At 39.1% G+C, this 23347-nt stretch overlaps 2 protein-coding genes across 5 annotated transcripts in view; one reads left to right on the forward strand and one right to left on the reverse strand.

Annotated features, from left to right (window-relative positions):
* Positions 1-10819, reverse strand: part of LOC128812401 (uncharacterized) — a 27701-nt gene extending 16882 nt beyond the window's left edge. For 3 of the 4 annotated variants that reach the window (XR_008438700.1, XR_008438698.1, XR_008438699.1), the window contains exons 1-2: positions 10703-10819; positions 2847-2966 (exon numbers count right to left, since the gene is read on the reverse strand). Coding sequence is in view for 1 of the 4 variants with exons in the window: in XM_053986782.1 (XP_053842757.1) it covers positions 2847-2890 (44 nt within the window). In the remaining 3 variants the exon portion in view is untranslated. Of the gene's footprint in view, positions 1-2846; positions 3011-10702 lie in introns of all 4 variants that reach the window. The other variant, XM_053986782.1, reaches the window with a different exon arrangement.
* Positions 587-23323, forward strand: PCOLCE2 (procollagen C-endopeptidase enhancer 2). Its single transcript, XM_053986780.1, has 9 exons — positions 587-751; positions 1630-1738; positions 9237-9492; positions 11067-11191; positions 14118-14254; positions 15550-15704; positions 18925-19008; positions 21021-21188; positions 22766-23323. The coding sequence occupies exons 1-9, from the start codon at positions 675-677 to the stop codon at positions 22900-22902; spliced, it is 1248 nt and encodes a 415-aa protein (XP_053842755.1). The 5' UTR covers positions 587-674; the 3' UTR covers positions 22903-23323.
* The last annotated feature ends 24 nt before the right edge of the window (positions 23324-23347 follow it).

The raw sequence follows: 23347 nt of genomic DNA on the forward strand, positions 1-23347 counted from the left end.
ATTTTTAATTTCTTTTCTCAGTCAAACAACTTTGGCCCAAAATCTGCAAAACACCCAAGTATTGAGTTCATCACTGCATGCACTGCCACAGCCTTTTAAAGAGTATCCTTCACAGCCGGAGTGAAAAGGCTACTAAATGGGTCAGGATTACCCATTGGTAAACAAAACGAAGCATTTCAAGTTTACTTTAGAATTTAAATAAAGACGAAATTTCAAAGCAGCATTACTATTTTTCAAGCTTTGGCGGAGCTGCAGACGATTGCACAGCCGGTTACACTGAGTTCATTCATGCTCGGGACAAACACCCGCACTGTGCCACCTGAGGACGGCAGCGGGGCGTCGCGGGGGGCTGCGGGCTCGGGGCGGGGCCGCGGACGTGGGGGCGCTGCGCCCGGGCAGCACCCGCGGGCGCAAAGTGCGCGGGGCCGGGGGTGTCCGGGGCCGAGCCCGCAGCCCCCGGGAGGCACCGGGGCGGGGCCGGGCACACCCGGGGCAGCGTCCGCACCCCGCGCGGGAGAGAGGGCGGCCCTGCCCGGGCCCCTGCCCTGGGGGCGGAGGGCCGCGGAAGCCTTTGCCTCCTCCCCCGGCCCTGGCAGCCACAGGAGGAGAAGGCGGCGGTCGGAGTAGCGGCTCCGCGGCCCCAGCCCTGCCCCAGTCGCCGCTGCAGCCCTGAGATGCCGCCCGCCGTCCCGCTGCTGCTGCCGCCTCTGCTGCTGCTGGCGGCGGCGCGTCCCGCCACCCTCCCGCACAGGTACCGCGCTCCTCTGTCCCCGCGCAGGTCCCGCGTCCCCTCCTCTCCCTTCGTCCCCCGCAGTCGTGTTCCCACCGTGCCTCCGTGGGGTGCGCGGGTGTTTCAGTGCCCGTGACTGCATCAAGGCAGGAGCATTTCCCACGGAGCCCGGGACCCTACGAGAGCAGCCCGATGCCGGGTAATCTGTAACCTCTCTAACATAACAGTATAATAGGGTGAGGCATCCCGGTGTCTAAAGCTTGGCAGGGAGTTCGCTCACCCTCCTGTCCTCAGCAGTAGCAGCGGTTCCACATAGGTTTTCCAGGGTTTCTCGCGTGTCCGTGCAGCGTGTCCGGAGCTGGCGCCAGCTCCTGAGCTGAGCCCTGAGCACAGCTGGGCCACAGGGCTCAGCACCAGGAGCGGGACTCAGCACAGAGTGGGTTGTGCTACTGAGGTACAAAAAAGTACCAGAGACTTCCTTGATTAAAACATATAAATTCAAAGCATAGAAAGGAATGAGAAGTAATTTTTATATCAGTGCTATTTTAACTATTATTATATGTATTATAAAAGGCTTTGCTAAAGACTTTTAAATAATTATTTTTCCATTATAATACCAATTTGGAATGATATGTTACATTGGCACACCGCTGATCTTAGGAAGTAAAAAAGGAGGGAAGGATAACAGTCTGTGCCTAGGCAGAATTAAGGCCTAAGTAGTTAATTCTTTCTACACCTAAGTTCGCATATCAAATTGCACATTCTATGTCAATAGTGATTTTATGTAAATAATTAAACATGTTCCATGTTAGCAATGGGTTTAAATATTTAAGCTGTTGAGACAGTTTGTGCCTCTTATACAAAGAATAAATGAAATATTTTTCTTCTATTATTCTCAGGCCTACATTTACATGTGGAGGAGTTGTATCTGGAGAATCAGGGTTTATTGGGAGTGAAGGATTTCCTGGCGTCTACCCACCAAACAGCAAATGTACTTGGAAAATCACCGTAAGAATTTTTAATACCACAAAATCAGTGCTGAAGACAATGAACAGCTATTTGTTGTTAAAATGTGTTTTTCATGGGGTAACATGTGCAATAATGAAGTCAGTAACTCAAAGTAGCTCAACTATCTGGAGCCTTTTAGGGTTGATATAGTATGACAATAGTGGCTGAAACAGAACTGGCTCTGCCTCATGTCAGAAGCAAATTTTCATTGACTTCCCTGATGCACCTCTAATTGTTTTAAATGAGCCCACTTACGAGCAAACATCTCCCCTTCTGTCACTGTGGAAAGCAATAGTGAGTTCTATCAAAGAAAAGATTTGAGGTGGCGAGTATGAAAAGCAAAATTTCTTGGCAAGAAGACATATAAAAAAGTTTCAATCAAACCCAAAAAAATTCAGGCAGGTTTGCTTGAAGTGTGCTGCTAGCAGTGTTCTGCCAGCCAGGACATCTGGAGTCTGTCATACAGCAGGCTGACAGCAGTAGGGGAGTGTTGTTACATTTATAAGTGACTATGTGAAATGGAACCATGTGGTACCATTGATATTTTGATGCTGAAATGAGACTGTAGGGCAGAGATGATATATTCATGGACAACAGATTCCATGAAACAACTAGGACTAAATACTCCTGTTTTGGATGTCCTTAACAGACTCAGAGAAGGGGATGTGAGTGAATGATCACTCTTCCTCACATCTGCACAAATTAAATCCTCTGAAACTGCCCACCAAATTTTCTCTCTTTTTTAGACACAGTTCACCAAGAACTCTTCTGACATTTGGGCCTACAGTAAAAATTAGAAGGCATTAAAAAATAAGTTAGTCTGTCTGTTGACAGGATCACTAAAGACAACTTCAGTTAAAAGACTGCATCACAGGCTAGGTGTTGGCAGGAGAATAGGATGTCACAGGATAATTGTTTCCTGCTTCTATAGAGATGCTGACGCAAAGCAGGAGACATTGATCTGTTTACAATGTTCAGTTTAAAACAACTCTCATACCAAATGATTGATGTGATTTTAATAGTTGTATCTGAAAGATCCCAGTGAAGCTGCAGAGCTGCTTTCTGCACCTTTCTGTTGTGTTATTATTGGGGTGTAGTTAGAGGTTACCTTTGATCTGTGTCTGACCTCATCCAGAAGAGGATGTGAAACATGGTGCATGCCCATAAACTTGCTTCCTTGCTATCGAGGGGCTGAGGTGACAGCAATCAGCATAGCCCACCTTGCAATCTGAAGAGCAGATGCAAATTGCATTTGGAATCATACACGCATGCCTTAAATTAAAGGGAAAAACATACAAAATTAGTCTACCAGTATAACTCAGTATTAGATATTCAAAAGTTCAAAATTTAATCTGGAGGGAAATAATTTTGCTTATAACAGCATGAAGTTTTTTCCACTAAAAAACTTAGATAACAAATGGAGGCAGCACTAAAGAAGCAATTACTGAATCATGCCATGTATCTGCCCTTCATATATGGAAGGTAGAGGGAGAAGAGAACAAATTATTGTACTTAGAAAGTTTATACAGAGTGGTTTAATTGCAGGCTTTATGTGGCTGTTGCTAACAAGATGCCAACATCCAGGTGAGCCTGGGCATGGTGAGAAGCATTACTACAAAGCTGTAGCAGAGCTGTGTCTGCACTTGAGCTTTCTTGACAATGGGAGGAACTTGATGGCTTGATGTCATTTCATTATCACCCTGCCTCCCAGTTTTCTGCTGTGCTGCCATTTGACTGCATCCTGCTTGTCCTCTGTAGTTTGCCCAAAGCCAGAGAAGGGCTGCACAACTGGAGTAGTCCAGGCTTGCTTGTGCCCTCAGCCCATTTAACGCCTGTTTTATGAAACAATTATGTTCACTAAGCCAAGCTGATTTCTTTTCCCTCATCAACTCTAGAATGCTCTGTGCCTTTTGGGTGTGCAGGAAGGATGTAGGGAAGGCAAGGACTAATAAACCTGCAAGATTAAGGCTGTACTCTCTTTAAAAAGACCATGGTTTACCAAACTGTGGCAAAGTGGTACACTCAAGGGTCTGGTTAGCCTGAATTATACAACAAAATCCTTTCATCAAATATTGCTGAGGCTCAGAATAACTTGCAATAGCACCCAAATAAGAAAGCCAGTTATACTGCCATGAAGAAATACTCTGTAGTTACTGTTAGTCTTCCTCATTTAGCATCAGGTCTTAGAAAGTGACTAAGACATTTGCCTGTCCGTTTTAGCCAAGGGCTGTGAACACCTTCCTGAAAACACTCTGCTAATGCAGGATCTGACAAGTCTGCAAGACTGATAGAGACATTGATTCACTTTGTGTCTGGGTCACAAGAAGCATGAAGCTCTTGTTTTCTCAACTACAGGTTCTCATCAGCTGCACAAGAAATGCAGAAAGAAAGGCAGAATGAGAGCTAATTCATTCTTTAGAGGAAAATAGGTTTAGAAAACATTACAGGTAATACAGATAAAGCAATGCAGCATTCAGGTATCATCTGAAATCTTTCCAACTAGTTTTCTAAAGCTGGAAGAGTCTAACTCAATTATGGTTCTGTTATTTCAAGAGACTGGGACTTTTTCAGCTGGCTAAAGAAAACAGCTTCTCTATTCTAAGAGCCCTAAGAAGTGTTCAGCACATGCTTGTGGTTCTATTACAGCCTTGGCAGACTACCCAGCAGCTTTTCACTGCTTTGCTAAGAAGTCATTTGTACAGCTATTTCCTTTCCTATAGTAATGTATATAGCTTTATCTGAAATATGTCATTTACACTTACTTTTAATACTCTGTAATCCTTCTTGGCCATCACCTCACATAAATGTGTCACATAGTTCGAGAGTCTGGACTGCTGTCCCATGTTTTTCTGGCAGACTGCTTAGTTCCCATAAAACTCCAACAACTTTATGTGCAACAATAATACTGAAAACTGTCAGAGTTATGTAAGGTTATGTTTTTGTAGGTTCAGGAGCTGTGTTCCAGCAGGTTTGCTGACAATAAGCAAAGGTTGAAAAATTTACTTATCAGGGCAGTTGGGAATCTGCCCTGAGGGAGCAGAATATTTTAAACAATTTTTTCTATGTTTTAAGCATTCATTTTCCTATGTCATTGTAAAACTGCCCTTCCAGTAGAACACAGGTCTTTACACATTGGTTGTATTGCCAGAAAAGAAAAAGATGAACAGAACCTAGTGCCCTTGTCAGGAAGTGCAAGCTAATACAAATTTTTCAAATTGGAGATGGAGACAGAGAACAAGCAACTAGGCAGAAATCATGGTTCTTCCCAGGATGTAACTCCAAATAACTTCCACATTCATTCTCAGTAGAGAAAAATAATACATTTGGTTTGGAGATAGCTGATGTATTTTTCAACTCTACCTGGGACTGCTATAGCAAAACATACAATCAGCATTTTTGTATTAAACATATATCAAAATATATTCAACACAATAAATGTTTAAAAGTTAGACAAAATATATTTATGAAAGTTGGCATTTAAGGGGTTTCCTCCCTCAGAAAGATTATTTTCAAAGTAAATAGTCTAAACCATGCAATGTTGATGAAGAGGGCTTTGTATTCAGTCAGAGCAACAACAGAAAAACAGTTTCACTACTTTAAAGGGAACTGAACTTTGATTAACATAATACGAAATATCTGCAATGAATGATAACCAAAAACAATCTCAAGACCTTATTTTGAGGTGTGTTGTATATATGGAATAATCATGCCCTTTTGAAGAGGTTAGTAATCTACAAAATTATTTTAGGGAATTATGCTCTACAAAAACTCCCTCTAAAAATTTCTTTAGCCTTCCATAGGAGTAAGGCATCCTTTGCATTAGTTTAGCATCATAATTTTTGAACCTAGAGAAGTTCATAGAGTTAAAATAAGAAGGGAAACAGAGAGTGAGTATGGATCAGTTGCCCTCTCTGACAAGGAAAGGCAGAGGATGAGGTGCCTCTGTTGTTGAAAGATACCAGCTGGATGGATAAAACAAAAATAAGGCACACCCTGCAGAGGAAGCATCACATCATTCTTCCTTTGACTCCTCCCTCTTTTTTTTTTTTTTTTTTTTTTTCCTTTTCAACTAAGAGCTGAATTCCTTCCAGTTCTTCCTCTGAGGTATCCCATCTTACTGCATCAGTCTCAGATGTGGCTCAAAGTAAACAATACTGAGTCATGCTGGCCTTTGCTTGCTCCCCTGTGTTTCCCATGGAACAATATTTTAAATGTCCTGGGATAATCATTGGCAGATTTTAGCACATTAGTTCTCAACATTTAAAGAAGCAAAATGGTAGAAATCAAAGAAAAGTACAGTTTTGCAAAGAAGCCTGTATTTAGCACAAGATTTCTTGGGAGTAGCTGCAAACTGGAACAGCTGCTGCCAGAATGTGAAACCACCATCCTCTGCACTTCTGATTGTCATCTACTCAGACCACAAAATTTTAACTGATTTAACATACTGGAACAAATTTTTGTGAATGAGAAATATTTTAATAAGGAAGTATATTTTTAAAATAAAAGTAATAGCAGTAAGTAGTGACTGTAATTAAGGGCCTGCCACATTTCTCTAAATTACTTACCTCGCCAAATTCAGCTAAACACGAGCAAGGATTATTCTGACAACTACAAACTGCAGCAGGCTCCATGTTAAACATTCATGACCATGTGGCTGAGTTTTTCCTCCACATTTTTTTACAGACTGTCATGAAACAGAAGTCAGTACATCTATGGGGAACAGTCTTGACCAAGTCTGTTAGATCTTGTTTAGTCAAATAGACTAAACTGACAGAAGCAGAGATTAAAAGCTACAATGAAATATAATTAGAAAGTATAGTATAGAATAGTATGGTATGGTATGGTATGTATAGTATAGTATGGTATAGTATAGCCAGTGGTGGCGAGAGGAGAAGGAAGCAGAACACTGCACAGAATGACTGATACCATGAACTACAAAACCTAAGACTTGAGTGAATGGCTGACTGCAGTTTGGGGTTTGGCAGCTTTGCCAGCATCCTCTCCCTCCAGTGCAAGGGTCTGTCCCATGTCCTGTTTCCTTCTGTCCCCGTGGGACAGCAGGAGAGAGTGGCATGTCCAGGGGCAGGAGTGAGTGCCTTGGGGCTGGTGTGAGTAGAGCAGGGCTGGGTCAGTGCACTCTTGGAACAAAGCTGTCAGTGAGCACCATCAGCATTACTAAGCGCTAACCACTTGGCTAAATCTGAATGCAATCCTGCAAGGACAGCAAAAAGACCCTTTTTTACCCCAGAACCAGCCACCTCTCACATCTACACTTCCTTCTTCAAACTTTGGGAGAGAGCAGGTATATTCAAAGAAGCAATTCAGGCTGAGAAAATAGGGAAAAATCCCATAAGCATTGATAAAACTGTTTAATCTAATATTCTAGAGCAACTTCTGCTCAGCTTTCCAAAAAAGGGGAAGGAAAAGGGGAAATATCTTAAAGATGGGCAAGTTTTAGCCAAAGCTGCAAAACATTGTTGTAGAATATGTTGGGCAAACTTAACTGTAGGCATGATAGTTTATTTTAAAACATGATAACCTTTAACGGTCACCCCATTTGCATCCTGTCGTACCAGCTGTAGAAACTTATGAAAATGACTGTTCCACCCCAAAAGAGCATATGTTATTTAACATACATACTTCTGGAAAAAAGGCTTCTGTCATCTAACTGCCTAAATTTGACTTTATCTAACTAATTTTACTGTCAGCATTTCTGAATTGACTTGTTCAGTCACACAGACTTTTGTAGTACAACCATAAATAATATTCAGGTCTTCTGGCAGGAATACCAAATTCATTTTAGCTCATTTTATGTTAAAATGACCAAGCCTTAATGCTCCTTAGTGATTCAGACCAGAAGACAAGTGAATGCAATAAGAGATTTAGATATGAGAGCAGTGATTCAAGGAATAAATTCAAAATTAGGCGAGTTGTGGTTTTGTAGTAGTAGCAGTGATGTGTATCAGCACAGGGGCCCTGAATGCATTTTTGAGAGAACTTTGAATTTAAAAGGAAAATTCTCTGAAACCAGCAGCAGGAACTGCAGTGGAGCTGGTCAGGAAGTGTGCACATAGACCCTGGGCAGCTGAGAACACCTCAAGCAGAAGTCTGTCCTGCTGCAGGATCAGTATCAGCACTGGACATAAAAGCAGCCACATGAAAGAGTAACCTTAAACACACCTACAACACATTTTTCAGTACATCTGGAGCTGCTGCCTCTATCAGTATCTTCTGGGTTAAAGCAGTCACTTCCATTTACAGCACTTCCATCTATACTTGACAAGCAATTTTTAACTGTTGAGACTCAATGTTAAAACAGTTTGACAATTTCATATAGGAACAGTTTACTTTTAGTTTATTTCAAACCAGTGTTTTAAAATGAGTCACTGTTAAGGAATGAAAAAAATGCATGAACTCTTAAATAACATGGCTTAAATATGAACTTAATGCAGATATATTAAGTGTATGTTTAAAGCAGAAAATTATAGTAGTGTCTCAGTAAAGCAGAACAGCTGCAATTATTTTAATAGCTAACCACTCTACTATGATATGGATTGAATGCAGATAATTACAGTTGCCTGTCTAGGGTCTCTCTATACTTTAAAATACTCTTTCCCGTCTTCAGTTCTGTTACACAGCATTAAGTGCTTTATTAAAATAGTTTTCAGTTCTCAGTATGCTGATTTTTCTCTTTAAAGCTTGTATCTGTGTCCCAGGAAATGTTCTCCTCCTTGTAAACTATTATGCTGTCTTAATTTACATCCTTCTCTGTACTCTTTTCTCTTTTGCAATGTCCACAGATGCAGACATGTAAGAAGATTTGCCCTGTCTTATGTTTCCTCAGATGTTTCAGAAAACAAAACTCTCTTCTATTTTGAAGACACCCACTAGTGGTTCTTTTGAATTCTCTGTTTATAGTTTTACAGTGTCTTTCCAAATATAATTCTTTCACTGCAGCCACTCCAGTAAGTAAATATTAGGGTTGTACAGTGTTTGCCATAAAGTTTCCAATTTCATTTATAAATGTAAGATGTATGTCAGTAAAACTCCATCAAACTAGGAAACTTGGTAACACAAAGCAGAAAGAGAGGCCATTTCATTTTCTTTTAATGGTAAATTGCTTGTTGCATATTTTTTTTCATATTAATCTCATTCTTCTCACCTTGCTTAGTGACAGGGAGCTGCATGGCTGATTCCACACTTTCAGCAGAAAAAAAAGAGAAACACACCAAGCTGAACTGGTTTATGATTAACTGCATGAGCCTGACTAGCAGATACTCTGGATCAGAAATTAGATAATGGCAAGAGATGGTCAGAGCTTTGTATTAAGGATTGGTCCTTTAGTTACTTTAAAACTGCTTTGCCTGGAATATAGTTGACAAAAAAGCTCATCTGACAGCAGGTGAAGGGTCTGAAAACAGTCATGCAAACAGTGGGATCCAATAGATATGTGGTCACACCTCCAGATGCATGTCTCCCTCCTTCCCTCTCTCCGCAGGTCCCAGAGGGAAAAGTGGTGGTTCTTTCCTTTCGGTATTTGGACCTGGAAAGCGACAATCTGTGCCGGTACGATTTTGTGGATATATACAGTGGCCACGCCAATGGACAGCGCATCGGCAGGTTCTGTGGCACTGTGAAACCAGGTGCCCTGGTATCCAGCAGCAATAAAATGTTGGTGCAGATGACTTCAGATGCTAACACTGCTGGAAGTGGATTCATTGCAAAGTTTTCTGCAGCAGAACCACACGAAAGAGGTAATTAACCATTATATGTGTGCTGAAGACAAATATAACTCAGCTCCATCCAGAGCCACGTTAATGCTTAAAAAGATGTGGTGCCAGAGATATTAAGGATTGTGCTATTCAACATATTTATTAATTACCTTGCTTAGCAAATAGCAAAGTGTAACTATTCAGTCATCTTAGTTCATCAAGTAGTAAGGAGAAAGGCTGACAAGTTTAAGAGTAGTGGAAGAACTGTATCTAGTAGTAAACTGGTAATAGCTAGCCATTAAAAGGGGAAATGAAATTCAGTATAGATAAATGTTGTCTACAGTACAGCAGGTTCTGAATTGACTCTTACTGTTTTGGAATGAGATGTTAGGTTTAAAGATGATAATTTATGAAAACCGTAGTTGAGCATCAATCCAGTGCTTAATAGGTATCAGAAAAAGAAACAGAAATGTAAAAATTTTCAGAAAAGAAAATAAAGACCAAACAATAACATCAAAAAAATACGCCATTATAAATCCATAATGCATGTATATCTTGAATAAAGTGTGCCTTTCTGATGTTCCCATCTCAGAACTGAATATGATCAAATTATCGGAAGGAATCAGACAACAAGTATGACAGAGTTAAAAGAACATCACATACACATAGATCTACTGCACAGCATGAACTTCTTCATGCTGGAAAAGTGAAAGTCAAAGGGACTGTAGGAGAGGGCTTTGAAGTCATGACTGGTGTGAAAAAAGTGACTGGGACCTCAGTCCATCTCTTTCAATATAAAAACCAGATGAGCAAATGGCTGCTCAGGCTGCTCAAAGGAAAGGAGAGGGTGATTTTCCTCTGTGGCCTGTGTACCAGGGGATATTGTGGATTGTCTGTTTCTGTCCTAGTTTAAAACCACTTACAAAAACATATCAAAGCAAAATTCATCAGGTATTACTAAACATAAAGGCATTGCCTGGTGCTTGGAAAGAGTATGAACAGTGAGAGGCTGGGAGGTCACAGGGAGATGGTATTGCCCTAGTTAGTGACTCTTTTTCAAGGCTTTTGCTATTGGTATGATACCAGACTAGACTGTTGGGCAGAGGCAGTGAAGGCCGAAGAATTTATCAGGCCTTCCACAGTTGTAGCCTTGTATTGACAACTTCTTGAAAGAGATACTAAATAACTGTGACCGGATAGAGCTGATTTAATGAGACGGTTCTGAGTAATATTGTAAATAAGGATTACAAACCTGATGGAGTTTTTAATTTGGAACTGAGGGCAGGAGATATGGACGAAAAAGACCCCTCTCCTTCAAGAACACTGCACAGGCTGCAGTTCCTTTGGGAGTGCCTGTTGGCCCCACCATCGCTGCCCCATGGGCTGCAGGGGTGGCTCCTGCAGTACCTGCGGCTTCTCCTCCTCCTCCAGACCCAGTGTTTGCAGGAACGCTTCTCCCTCTGTGTTTTGCTGCCGTTTATTAGCTGTGTTTTCCCAGAGGTGTCCCCAGCTGGGGCGGAGGGCTCGGCCGTGTCTGTGGGGCTGTGGCGGAGGCCCCTCAGCGCGGCCTGCCGCGCCCCAGCGGAGCTCAGGGCCCGCGCTGTGCTGCTTCGCAGGGGACCAGTACTGCGGGGGACGCCTGGAGAAGCCGTCGGGCTCCTTCCACACGCCCAACTGGCCAGAGCGGGACTACCCCGCGGGAGTCACCTGCTCCTGGCACATCGTGGCCCCGAAGAACCAGGTAAGGCGCTGCCGTGGCCCTGCTGGCACAGCTCAGCTTCCAGCGCCCGCAGGGACCAACGCCTCAGAGCGGGCGGTGTCCCCACGCTGGCCCGGGACACTGCGATGGCGCCTGGCGGCACCAGGGGCCGGGCAGGGACAGCGAGCACCGGCACAGCCGCGCTCCGGCCCTCCCACCTTCCTCTCCCCTGCTGCCCCCGCGACTCCTGTGCTTCCTCTGCGGGGCCTCGCGCGGGTACACCCCCCTAAGTGAAACCCAGCAAAGCATCTGTGACTGCTGAGGCTTTTAAGCCAAGGAGGGTTTAAACATTATTTTCTTAATTCAAAAAATACCACGCAAATGAAGTCAGGGCATGTGATCATCTCAGCACCAAACATGATGATGACCAATGCTACATTTAAGTCTAACAGTGTTTGAGCATTTTTGGTGTTGCTGCAGTTTACTATTGAGCTACCCAGGTAGAGCCGATTGAATTTAATAAAAGCAGTTTGTTCTATTTCATATTTTGAAGGCTCCATCACATAACATGCTTGCTTAATTAGCCAGATGCCATGAGAGCATATGTTACCACTTCATTAGGAGCTGAGGAGATGTGACAGCAGACTGAAAGGGCTCTTGTGCCAGGCATGGCAAACACAAGTGTGTTCTCTACACTGTAGGGCAAAACTCAATCCTAGCTGCACATTTTCTGGTTGCTGCTGAGCCATCTGCTCTGTATCTTAGCAGGAGGTCTACAATGATTGAATGTTTTGGTTGACAAGCATGTTTGGTAGGTTGCTTTTCTTGCCACATTCAGCTTTTTAAATTCATTTGCATATAAAGATGACTTTCCTCTTCATCTTCCGCTCATGACTAATCCTTGAAATAAAAAAAAAAAAGCTGCCCCAGATAAATATATTCTTCTGATCTTTCCTACTTTTGCATTTACCAAGACAGTTCCTTCCTTGAACTGAAGCAGTATGTCAGCTTAGTCTTTCCTGTGTTCCTTTTTAATGCACGTTCCTTGTTTGCTAGATACAGGCCATTTAACAATCCTATAGATAGGCAGTGATTTTTAAACCCTTATCTGTAAACTGCAGATTACTTTGGTTCTTTCCAAATGTCTCTAGATAAGCCTAAGAACTTTTCCTAAGCTCATAGAGAAGATTTGAGAAAGGCTATATCAGCATCAAAATAAGGGCATTATATCCTGTGCCTTTTGATGATTCTATTCCACAAATCTACCTGTTTCCAAATATATATTATTCATGTAATGCAACAGTGCTTGTTTGCATGGAAAAATGGCAGAATTTTGACAGTGCCATTTTCCATTAAGTAGTGAATAAGCATCTCTCTTCAAGTGCACAGAAAAAGCTCCCCAGTCTTCCATCTGCCAGAATTTAGGTGTCGTCTCTATTTCCCTTTCACAAGCATGTAAGCAATAAAACAAGGCACTCTTGTTTTGTTGCTTCAAATAGAAACCAATAATCACTTAATTTATTACAGAAGATGAAGGAGCTTCTCCTGATCATGAAGAGCTTCTATTCTGTCATGAAATACTTATTAGTGCAAAGTGCACTTATTGAACAATAGTGAAGTAGATATTATGGCCTGCTGTTTTTCCTGCTATGGAAAAATATAGCATTTCTATTCCCAGTTGCATTACTTCTTTCTATACCATCTTTTTTGATCACAAGCATGTTATTCACATGGGTATTCCATTTAAAGTGCACTTTTTCATCATGATACTGGGGGTTTTGAAACAAGCCTGTTAGTCATCTCTGAAATCAAGTCCCCCAAGGTTACTCATACTTAATGGGAAACAAAATTAACAAAATTATGCCTTAAACATCTTAATAGTGCAAAACTATATCCAAGCACACCGAAGACATCAGCTGATAACAGGCTATCATTACTATGAATGTAGAAAAAGATAACTTTTACTATGTCAGTAATCAAATAAAGTACATCAAATAAAAAAAAATACTTCTTTTTCTTTATACAATCTTAGAAGATTTAATACCATCTTTGAGTCAGATCTTTATAAAGGTTGATCTACAATCAGCATAAATCAGTCTTGTCATTCAAGCCTTATTTGTGCTATTTATGGGAAGGTGATTTAAATACTGCTGTGATTCATCTAAAGAAGCAACCTAAATGCATATATTACCTCTGTTTCCATGCAGCAGTTAGGTTGTGCTTCCCTTCCTTGCCACACACGACTGACAGAGTCATTCTGCAGGACTTCATTTCAGATTAGTAGATTCCATTTCTGTTTCCTTGTACATTGTTTTGTTTTTCCTTAAGTAGAAAATTCCATAAATAAAAGTCTTTGGAGATAATAGCATAAGTACTGGAAATACCAGTATGATACTAGTTCACATTTATGACTCGTAAAGCCTCAACAGTTATGGAAATCTGACATGGAAACACTGTTGTTTTAAATACTTACTTTCTCTTGGGTTTAGTCTTACTATTTGCTAATTTTCTTTCTGTCAACATTTTAATTTCTCATGGTTTTAATTCTGCATCAAGTATACACAGCATTGGCAACCAGTGATTTAGGCCCTGCTGTTAATGAAGTCAGTGAAATGCCTCAGATCAAGTTAAAAGCTCCTTTTCTGTTGCTTACACTTGCTGTAGTTATTTTAAGAGCATTGTAACACCTAACACCTACTAACATTCACTCATAAAAATAATTTTATCAGAAGTTACTTGCAGACATTTGAGAAGAAAATGTTTTACAGAATATTAGAGTCATATGTTGAACTATTCGTTGGAGAGGTCATGTGGATTAAAATACTTTACAATTAAGTGGATTAAAGAATTTTCCTTTTTCAAAAGAAAAATTAAATAGTACTTCATATGAAGATGTCAGTTACTACAAGAAGTATTAATAAATTCTGCATGTCAAAATCTAAATTACTTATTTCCATTTTCCCTTTAGCTAATAGAGTTAAAGTTTGAGAAGTTTGATGTGGAGAGAGACAACTACTGCAGATATGACTATGTGGCAGTGTTTAATGGTGGGGAAATCAATGATGCTAAAAGAATTGGGAAGTACTGTGGAGACAGTCCACCAGCGTAAGTAACTTCCTTTAGTTGTGAACTTCACTACCCTTATGTGTCATTTTGCTAACAGTTCTGTCCAAGGCTTCTAAAAGATTTTAATTTTTTAATTAAATGTAGTGTTTTGTACCTCCAACTGAACATGTAGAAATTGTCTCTCTCTAGGTTTTCTCTATTTTCTCTCTCTCCATGACTAACCCTGGCTCCAGCCCATGTTTCTCTCCTGTCCCACAAACCTCATTAGACCACTGTGTAACAACACCAGTGCTAACCCCAATGCTACTGATATTGGTGTAGCACCAATAGTAATGGTAGCTGAACATTAACATAATGTGTGTGTTTTGATTGTAGATACTGAAGGACAAGGATCCAGCTGAGCTCTCTAGCCCCTGGGCTCATTCCTCACTTTATCTGACTCAATTTCCTCTCAGCCCTTTTTAAAAAGGCAGGATACACAGACTGAGTCAGATTTTTCAGATTTGGCCTTGTAGTCCTGGTGTTCAGGAAGCAGAACAAAGCTCTTGGCAGCTGATAATCAGTGCCCTCCTACATCCACAGGCTGTGTCAATACTAAAGCAAGGAAAATCTAAATTGGGCAACCACCTGTAAATCCAGAGAATTCCAGTTAATCAGCCCCTTACTTTTGGTTATGTCAGACCTGGCCATCCGAGTAAACTGATTTCTGATAATTTGCCAAAAAAAAAAAAAAAGGGAAACAATGACAAGTTTTTACTTCAAAGACTTCATTAAGGGTTTTGAAGAAGTTCTGGGTAATCAATATCTAATCATTGACAAAAAGTAAGCCCACAGGAGTAATAACCAAAACCATTTTATTTTTGCTGGGTTTGTTAAGGAGTTGCAGAATCCAGTACTTCATGAATTTTCATAGCCCTTCCAATTGTGCAATATCTTTTTCACTAAACAAAACCAAAATAAAAAAAAAACAGAACAAAACAAAACAAACATTTACTTACTTCCCCTGTGTACTGAGGATTTCTTCAATGGATTTTCCCACTTTCCTAATCTGACCCCTTCCATTTCATGGAAGAGAAGTTTGCAATGGAGTCGCTGGAAGAATTTAACAATACTCATATTGAAATAAATTTCAGGAATCAAGAGTTTTAGGTGATTAATGGAAATGAGTTTCATCCTCAAAACACCAGTGTGTGACATGCTAGCAAAGAATCACATACTTTTCAGTATTAGCCTGGAGTGTTGTTTTTTTTTTTTTTTTTAAATAATGTTATTAATGCTGTTTGGCTTTGACATGTGAAAGAATGGAAATATTTTATTTTGGTTTTCTATTTTAGGCCTATTCTGTCTGAGAAAAATGAATTGCTTGTTCAGTTTTTATCTGATTTAAGCTTAACAGCTGATGGTTTTATTGGCCATTATAAATTTAGACCAAAAAAGTTACCCACAACTACAACTCTGCCTACAACCACAACAGTCCCTGCTACCTCAAGTAAGTCTTACTGGCTCTATTTCATTTCCTATAAAAATTAATTATTCCAGGACAAGGAGAGAGTTACAGAAATACAAAATAGAAATTATATTAAAAATTCAAGTTTTACAGTTTGTTAGTATTTTAAATGTTGAAGGAATTAATTAAAAATAATATACTCAAGGGAGTACTGGAATATACTCAAGGGAGAATACACTTAACATTATTAAAGGAAATCTATCCAGGCAAGAGTTTAGTGTAAAAGTAACTTACTCCACCTGAGAGAATTTTCCTGTCTCTTCTCAGTTTTGGACAGTTAACTAGCACATTCCATAGAAGAATGGAGAAGCTAATTTCTTTTGAATAAAAAGTTCTGAATATTTTGGGAGATAGTTTTATTTAAATGAACTCTTTCTTCTATACAGGTTGATATGTAAAAATCTTACTGTATTTTTCTTCATATAGTTTTTAAGATCAAGCAAAATTGGTATGGAAGCCAACTGAGCCCTCTTCAGGTTCTGTCAACACCCTGTCAATATGACACTCTCCTAGAATAATTTTTATTTGAAAATACTTAGTGATTGGAACTTACAGAGAAATATGTCTCACCAAAACGAAGTTGCCTTTTGTATTTAAGACCAGACAGCAAACATGAAAGATCAGAGCTGGATTTCTTTGAAGGTGTTGCCAAAAATACCTCATTACTGAGATACTGTAGGGATAAATTCTTAGAATTTCTATAACCTGAATGTGAGGCATTTCAGATACAATTATAGCAGAAAACCAAATAATTTATGATGTTTCTGCAAGACATAACCTGATTTGTACTTAAAACACATCACAAATCAGGGCAGCAATGGCTTGTCAGCAGGAAACCAAGAAGCTGTGGTGCTTTAATCCTGCTAATGAAGGTATTCAAAATAGATGAAAATAAATGTTAAAAAAATGAAATCATAGTGACCTGTAAATCATTCTGATGTGACTCTAACAATAAATAATTCAGCTCTTATTCACTCTCAAGCACCTGTTAACGACTTTGTTGGTTGACACACTTGGTCTCAAGTAACCCAGGCTGTCAGTAACCCTGTTCAGGGTTTTGCACAGGCAAGAGAGGTGAAATTTACCAATTAACTCCAAATCAATGTTTATGACAGCATCAGTGTTAGAAAATAAAAACTGAGAGAGGACAACAGAGGCAAAGCGTTCAAAAGACTTGTCAGGCAGACAGAAAAAAGAAGTCCTCTCAAGGTGTGATCAGTTTTGCACAGTGTAGGCATTTCTGATCTTCAAAACAAACCAAAGCAAACCAAACCACTACAGTTCAGTTACATTTCTGAGCAATCATTTGCATTCAGAAGTGTCCAGTTCAAAGAGACTCATCTTATTATCTTGCAAATCAGATCCAGTTAAACTTGCACAGAACTCCAGGCATGAATAAAATATTAAACTTTAGCAGGCTCTTTCAAGAATTACATCAGTCTTTATGTAACATACAAATATTAGTACTTGCAGAAATAAATAAATGCTATAAATATATTTGTAAAAGTAATGAAGATTAATCCAATACCTGTGGTGAGGTATTTGACTTCCTTATATCACTGGATAAATTAATGCATTTTCCTGTCAGTGTGCCTATATGTAAAGTGGTAGGCAACTGAACTTTTATTTCCGTTCTGTACCTTACAAACAATAGACAGCCTCTGCTGACAAGTCATAGCAAAGTTGGTCACCAACCAACATTTATTAAACTGGAAAAAAAAAAAAAAGAAAAAAAAGAAAAAGAAGAAAAAAGTGCCCTAAAAGGACCAAACAAGACTATTTTGTAACACATAATCCCAGTTTTAAATTTAGAAATACCAGAGCATCTCGATAAATTTTTGGCAGCTACCATGCTGGCATGCACCTGGGACTCATCTACCTGCTGGATTTCCTAACCTCCTGCTATGGACACTAACTTGAAAGACTCAAGGAACATTCAATTCTTAATTTTTGGTGTGCTGTGTGTAGCATTGAGATAGGAAGCACTTGCCAGACCTGTACATTGACACAGTAACTTGTTCTTTAAAATATTTTTCCTTGTGGGAGGCATTTAACTTTCTAAAGACTCAAATATCAAGAAGACTGGAGAAGGAAAAAGGAACAAACCAGCCCAAAATAAACAAAAAACTATGAAGCCTAAGCTTTAAACTTAGAAGTACAGATCTTCTAACAGTCATGGCCATTGCACTAAAGGCAAAGTAATTTTAATATCATTTAGTTCATTTTTAGAAACTTGGAAAATTATTCAGTTAAAAAGAAGTACAAGTATAAAAGTATAAACTGATTGCAAATTAGTCAGAAGGTTTATTCAAAAGATAGAGACTGAATGAAACTTTTGCAAAAAGCTCCATTCTAAAGTAAAAAACTGCAAAGATACTTGTATCTAGTACAACTAATAGTGAACTAATTTAGTTTTTCTTGGAAAATAAGGTTATGTAGGGATTTGTAGGTTTTTAAAAAAATCTATCAGTGTCACCTCCATGTTTCCAATACCTATGTCACTGACTAATTCCAAACAAATTTGAAAGGGACATAAAAACCTTAAAGTACTGCATCCCAAGATGTTACATGGAATGATGTACAGACTATGAGCATCCACTCAAGTAGGGAAAAGATGCCAAGTGTATTCAGTTGTTTATAAACAAAGCATTCCATTTCAGAAAGGAAATGTCAGTCCCTAATGTTAAATCCATACTTCAAACATCTTGTTTCAAAATGTCATCAAGAAAAACTATGCAACATTACCTGACATGAAGCTATGTGAAAAATTTCATTGAATAAAAGGGTCAGGAATTTGAACTCTGATCCCTTTCATCACAGTACAGTAATTTCCAATAAAAGGCCACCCCCTCTCTCAGAAGTGTTACTGTAACATTATGCTGTGGTACTCCAGGTGTTCTGCTAGGGCTGTATGGCAACAGCAGTGACAGACTTCAGATGCCGCACAAATCTTGAGTAACATCCCATTCTCTCCGGCCACTAGAACAGACACAGCTGAGACACCTGAAAAGACAATGACTGGAGGTGACAGCAGAGAAAAGGAATATTGCTACTGTGGTGCTCATCCCCTGAAATGCCTGGTCTAGTTCATGCATATATCAGGATTATTCCTCTTTCTTCTTGTCTTTTTTTGAACATAGTGCTTTTCATTTGTAATAAATGCTTAATTTCAATTTCAATTTCCTTTTTGTTCTTCAAAAAGCTGTGAAACCTACAGTTGCCCTCTGCCAGCAGAAGTGTAAAAGGAGTGGGACTCTGGAAAACAATTATTGTTCAAGCAATTTTGGTAAGGAAGTGAAGCTTCTTTTTATTTATTCATTCTCTACTGTCTTTTTAGACTCAGGGAAACTTTCTCAGATGTAGTTCTAAGTTACCATTAATATATAGGCTAATATTTTACACCACCTTATCTATGTTTCTGACATTAGATACATAGATACTGTGTTTCACTCAGTAAGTACATCATTGGAGATATTCTGAAATAGGCACTGCACAGGTATCTGAGACAAACATACCTTCTCAATCTGAAAAGCAAATGACAATGTAAGACAACCCCAGGATTCACTGATTCAGTTACTGTATTGTCATCTCCATTTTCTGTAACCAGCCAGTACATGTTATGCTGTACCTGCTGACTGTTCCACAATACAGTGTATAGACTTCCAAAATGCTTTGAAAAGAAATGAGAAGGGATGGAAGCTTCCAAGCACTGCTGTCTGTGCACAGACATAAATCAGGAAAAATGGTGTCTGTGGTGTATTAGCATGGCACTGTCACTACTGAACTTCAGTTATGTGTCAGGGTATTTTCCCATATTAATACTGCAATCTTTTTTTAATCCCCTATAAAATGCCTGGCAATTTGATGGGAAAACTCCCTGCCACCAGCCTTTTTTCATTTTAAGCTGACTCGCTCCTACTGCACTGCTAATCCCATGAGAGTTGAGGAAGTTGGAGGGTCCGAGGGCGGCTTTGCCTGATGGTGCCCAAGCAGCAGGGAGGCTGTGGCTGCACCCTGAGGCAGGGTGGACTCAGGGAGCCCCTCCAGCCCTGACCACCAGCCCCTTCCAACCTGCAGCCCCTACAGGCTGGTCCAACACGAAAGAAACAGGTAGGGAAAAAACCCAAACCATAAATGGTCTCCTCTTATTGACCACACCCCAGCTCTTGTGACCCATGGTAAATGATACTATATAAAGCTTGGTTTTTTCCTCTAGCATCACAGTAACAAATCACATTCTTCTCTCCCATCTTCTGTCAAATACTTGACGTTTTTCAGTTTTTTCCGTGACAGGAGTGAGAGTAAAAATACTTTATATGCTACTGTGAATGCAAGCATATCCTAAGGTAGGAATAGGAAGTCTGTTGTTCATAGAATATGATTTATTTGAAGTTTATTTGCAGAATTTATGATTTTAGAAAATAATAACTATTTCTCTTTCATAATGCATTTAACTTTATTGTTTCTAGAAATATAGCTGCAATACCCAGCACTTTAACATCCACAGTTCTCTCTTGATTGAACTGGAACATTCTATTTAATTTAAAGCTCTGCATTAAAGGAAGATAATGTACAAATTTACAAAATCCCAAAATGTGGATTACACAGTTTTGTAAAATAAATCTGGCTGTACATACTTGATAATTGAGGATCAAATTTATCCTAGGATAGAATATCTGAATTAAAAAGACGACCTAAGAAGAAACCGAATTTTTAATACCAATTACCATTTCCTTTTGATAAATAAAGATGGCTTAGCAGTTAATTTAGTCATCCTAGGGAAAAGAAAGTATCTTGATTTTCCTACTGAGAGGTCATTGGGAGATATGATGGTAACTAGAAATATGTAACTATATTCAGCTGAAATAAGTAAGTTTGTATCAGGCCTCAGACAGATCAAAATCTAGTTCTTAGGGTATTAACTATTCCCTGCTACTCATCTGGGAGTGTCAGAGAGCTGGGAATTCAGATTTTGGCTAGACGAGTTTTAATTCAACTTCTCCACAATTTGAAAATGATTCATTAAAAGTAGTATCAAATTGTACTGTTTAATTGAAATCAGAGAACTGGGCTTGCACAAGACTGACACACTGTAGAACAATTTCATATTTGGTGCCACCAAAATTTGACAGTAGTGAATTAGTTATTAGCTGTGATACTCATATTTTTAGTAAGTGTTCCCAGTACTGTTTGTTTCCTTATTAGGCACTAATATACTTAATAAGTTTTTATGATGCCTCAAAATTTATGTCTAAAAATAATAAGTGTACCAAATATATCAAATGTCTTTTCTTCTAGTAATAACTGGAACTGTAATCACAACAGTAACACGGGCTGGCAGTCTGCATGCAACAATATCCATCATTAATGTATATAAGGAGGGAAATTTAGCAATCCAACAAGCTGGCAAGAATATGAGTGCCAAGATTCTTGTTATGTGTAAGCAGTGTCCTCTCATCAGGAGAGGTAAGTACACAGTAATAACTGCTTTGTGTGTTTATAAGAGATAACAGTTACTAAAACTACTATTTGAAACATGGCCACAAAAATCAATAAAATGATCTTTTTTTTTTATAATCAGCAGTTAGTATTAAAATAAATTTTAAATAACCAGTAATCCAGGAGTTTATTGCATTTTTCTGTTTTACTGCAAAAGGATTAGGCTCATGTAGGTCACAGGAGTCTGAAAAACTTTTTTCTTTAAAAGCCAAGTGATGCAAGATAAAATCTGATTTTCAGCTTCATCTCTCAGATGAAGATGAGATAGATTTTGTGTTTACATGTATGTATTTTGGAGCTAGTTTTTATACAGAGTTGTTGAGAAGGGAAAGACAACAGCCTGCTAACCCTAGAAAAGCAGTATCACAGGAAATGGCAGAAATCAAGCTCCACTGTTGTGTATCTCCTGAATGTATTTACAGCTTTACAGAAATAGTATTGAGCCCACTTTCTGTCTGCAAACAGCCAGTACTGCTAAAAGCTACCTTAAATAATATTATACAGAGATCAACCAATATAAATTCCAGTTAATTGTGGTAAAGGTGTTAAAAGAAATACTGAGAGCTGTTGTAGAGCATTTTTTATTTAAGTAACTAAGTAAAAAATAAAACTGTTTTTAGCTTTGCCTCAGAAGTAACACAAGAGCATAAATGGAGCCATAGCAGGAAACAGTCAAAATAATTTAATAAGTATCAAAAAAACCCTGATATCATTCCAGATACTACCAGTGCTTAAGCATATTAACTCAAAGTGGGCAGTAACAAAGTGAAAAACCATGATCAGAAATTAGCTTTTGCCTTTAGTTATCTGAAAACTACACAAAGGGAGACATAATAATGTCCTTGGTGAAACAAACTCTCTCCTTTTAGGCAGACTTCTGGCTCCAAACCACACACTTCTGTTTCTCATCCTAAATCTCAATGAATTATTTAAGAGCCATTACATAATATCTGAACTTTTCTGTTTATATCCCTGTGATACCATTCCTTCCAGCCCAAGACCTTGCAAATCCCCAACCCTTCTAAGGCATAAAAATATGCAGATCCAATTGAATTGTCCAGAGCCAGGTCTTACCACTCATTAAGTCCACCTTGCCTGAATGCTTCTGTATGTATCTAAAAAATATTTACGTCTCTGTGGAGGGAAAGGGAATGAAAAGAATTAAGAGCATTATTGCTTAAGGGCAAATATTCAAAATTAATGAGACATATTCCACCCTGGGTGACAGTGGTTAGGTTATCCAGTGCTGATGGGTACTTCTAGAGCCTCTCAGACTCACTTGATAGTCTATGTTTAAAGACTATCACCTATATATATATTTAAATATGTAGTACCCACCTAGCTGTGTATCTGCTTGATTTTTACATAACTGTAGTTTGTGGTGTAACAAGCATGGCAAAGATGGGTAAGGGAGTAAATGTTGCAGGTAGGAAGGAAAAAATGTTGGAAGGCATTGGTAACAAACAGAAACCACAGGTAAAGAACTATACTTACCAAATGATGTCCCAGATTTCTGTCTTGTAATCTCATTCTCTCCTTTCTAGGTTTAAACTACATCATCATGGGCCAGGTAGAAGAAGATGGTAGAGGCAAAGTCTTTCCCAACAGCTTTGTCATGAGTTTTAAGACTAAGAACTCAAAGATCCTAAATGCCTTGAAAAACAAAACATGTCAAAATTGAACTCTGCAGCTGTGTTCTATCATCTGTCTTGAAAAATCATTTTACCTTAGCGTAAGTCATGGAACTACAACTGACTGCCAACAGTATGACCATGCTGACCCTTCCTTCCCTCCTGTCCACATAAGCACACCTGGCACAAAGTGGAATCCATTACATGAACAAGATGACAACAGACCCTCCCTAAGGCTGACAGCCGAAGATTTGCAGCACAGCCATCTGATCTCAAACATACTAATTCCAAGTACTTGGAAGATGTTAATTTATAACTGTCCAATTTTTTTAAGGAGTTTTGTACGTAAAATAAGAATTCTAAGTGCAATATTTATAGCAACTCAGTTCAACGTAGCTTTTTCTCTAAAGTTGTTTTATTACATGGATTTCTGCATTATTATCAGTGCTTAATAAAATATTTTAAGATTAAATCATCCATCAACTAGTTATTAAT

The sequence above is a fragment of the Vidua macroura genome, chromosome 10, assembly GCF_024509145.1.
Source record: "Vidua macroura isolate BioBank_ID:100142 chromosome 10, ASM2450914v1, whole genome shotgun sequence".
In the NCBI taxonomy this organism is placed as follows: Eukaryota; Metazoa; Chordata; class Aves; order Passeriformes; family Viduidae; genus Vidua; species Vidua macroura.

Coding starts and splice junctions, on each gene's coding strand:
- PCOLCE2 (XM_053986780.1), top strand. CDS start 675: ATGCCGCCCGCCGTCCCGCTGCTGCTGCCGCCTCTGCTGCTGCTGGCG. Junction 19,009..21,020: donor TTATTGTTCAAGCAATTTTG/GTAAGGAAGTGA, acceptor CTTTTCTTCTAG/TAATAACTGGAACTGTAATC. Junction 21,189..22,765: donor GTGTCCTCTCATCAGGAGAG/GTAAGTACACAG, acceptor TCTCCTTTCTAG/GTTTAAACTACATCATCATG.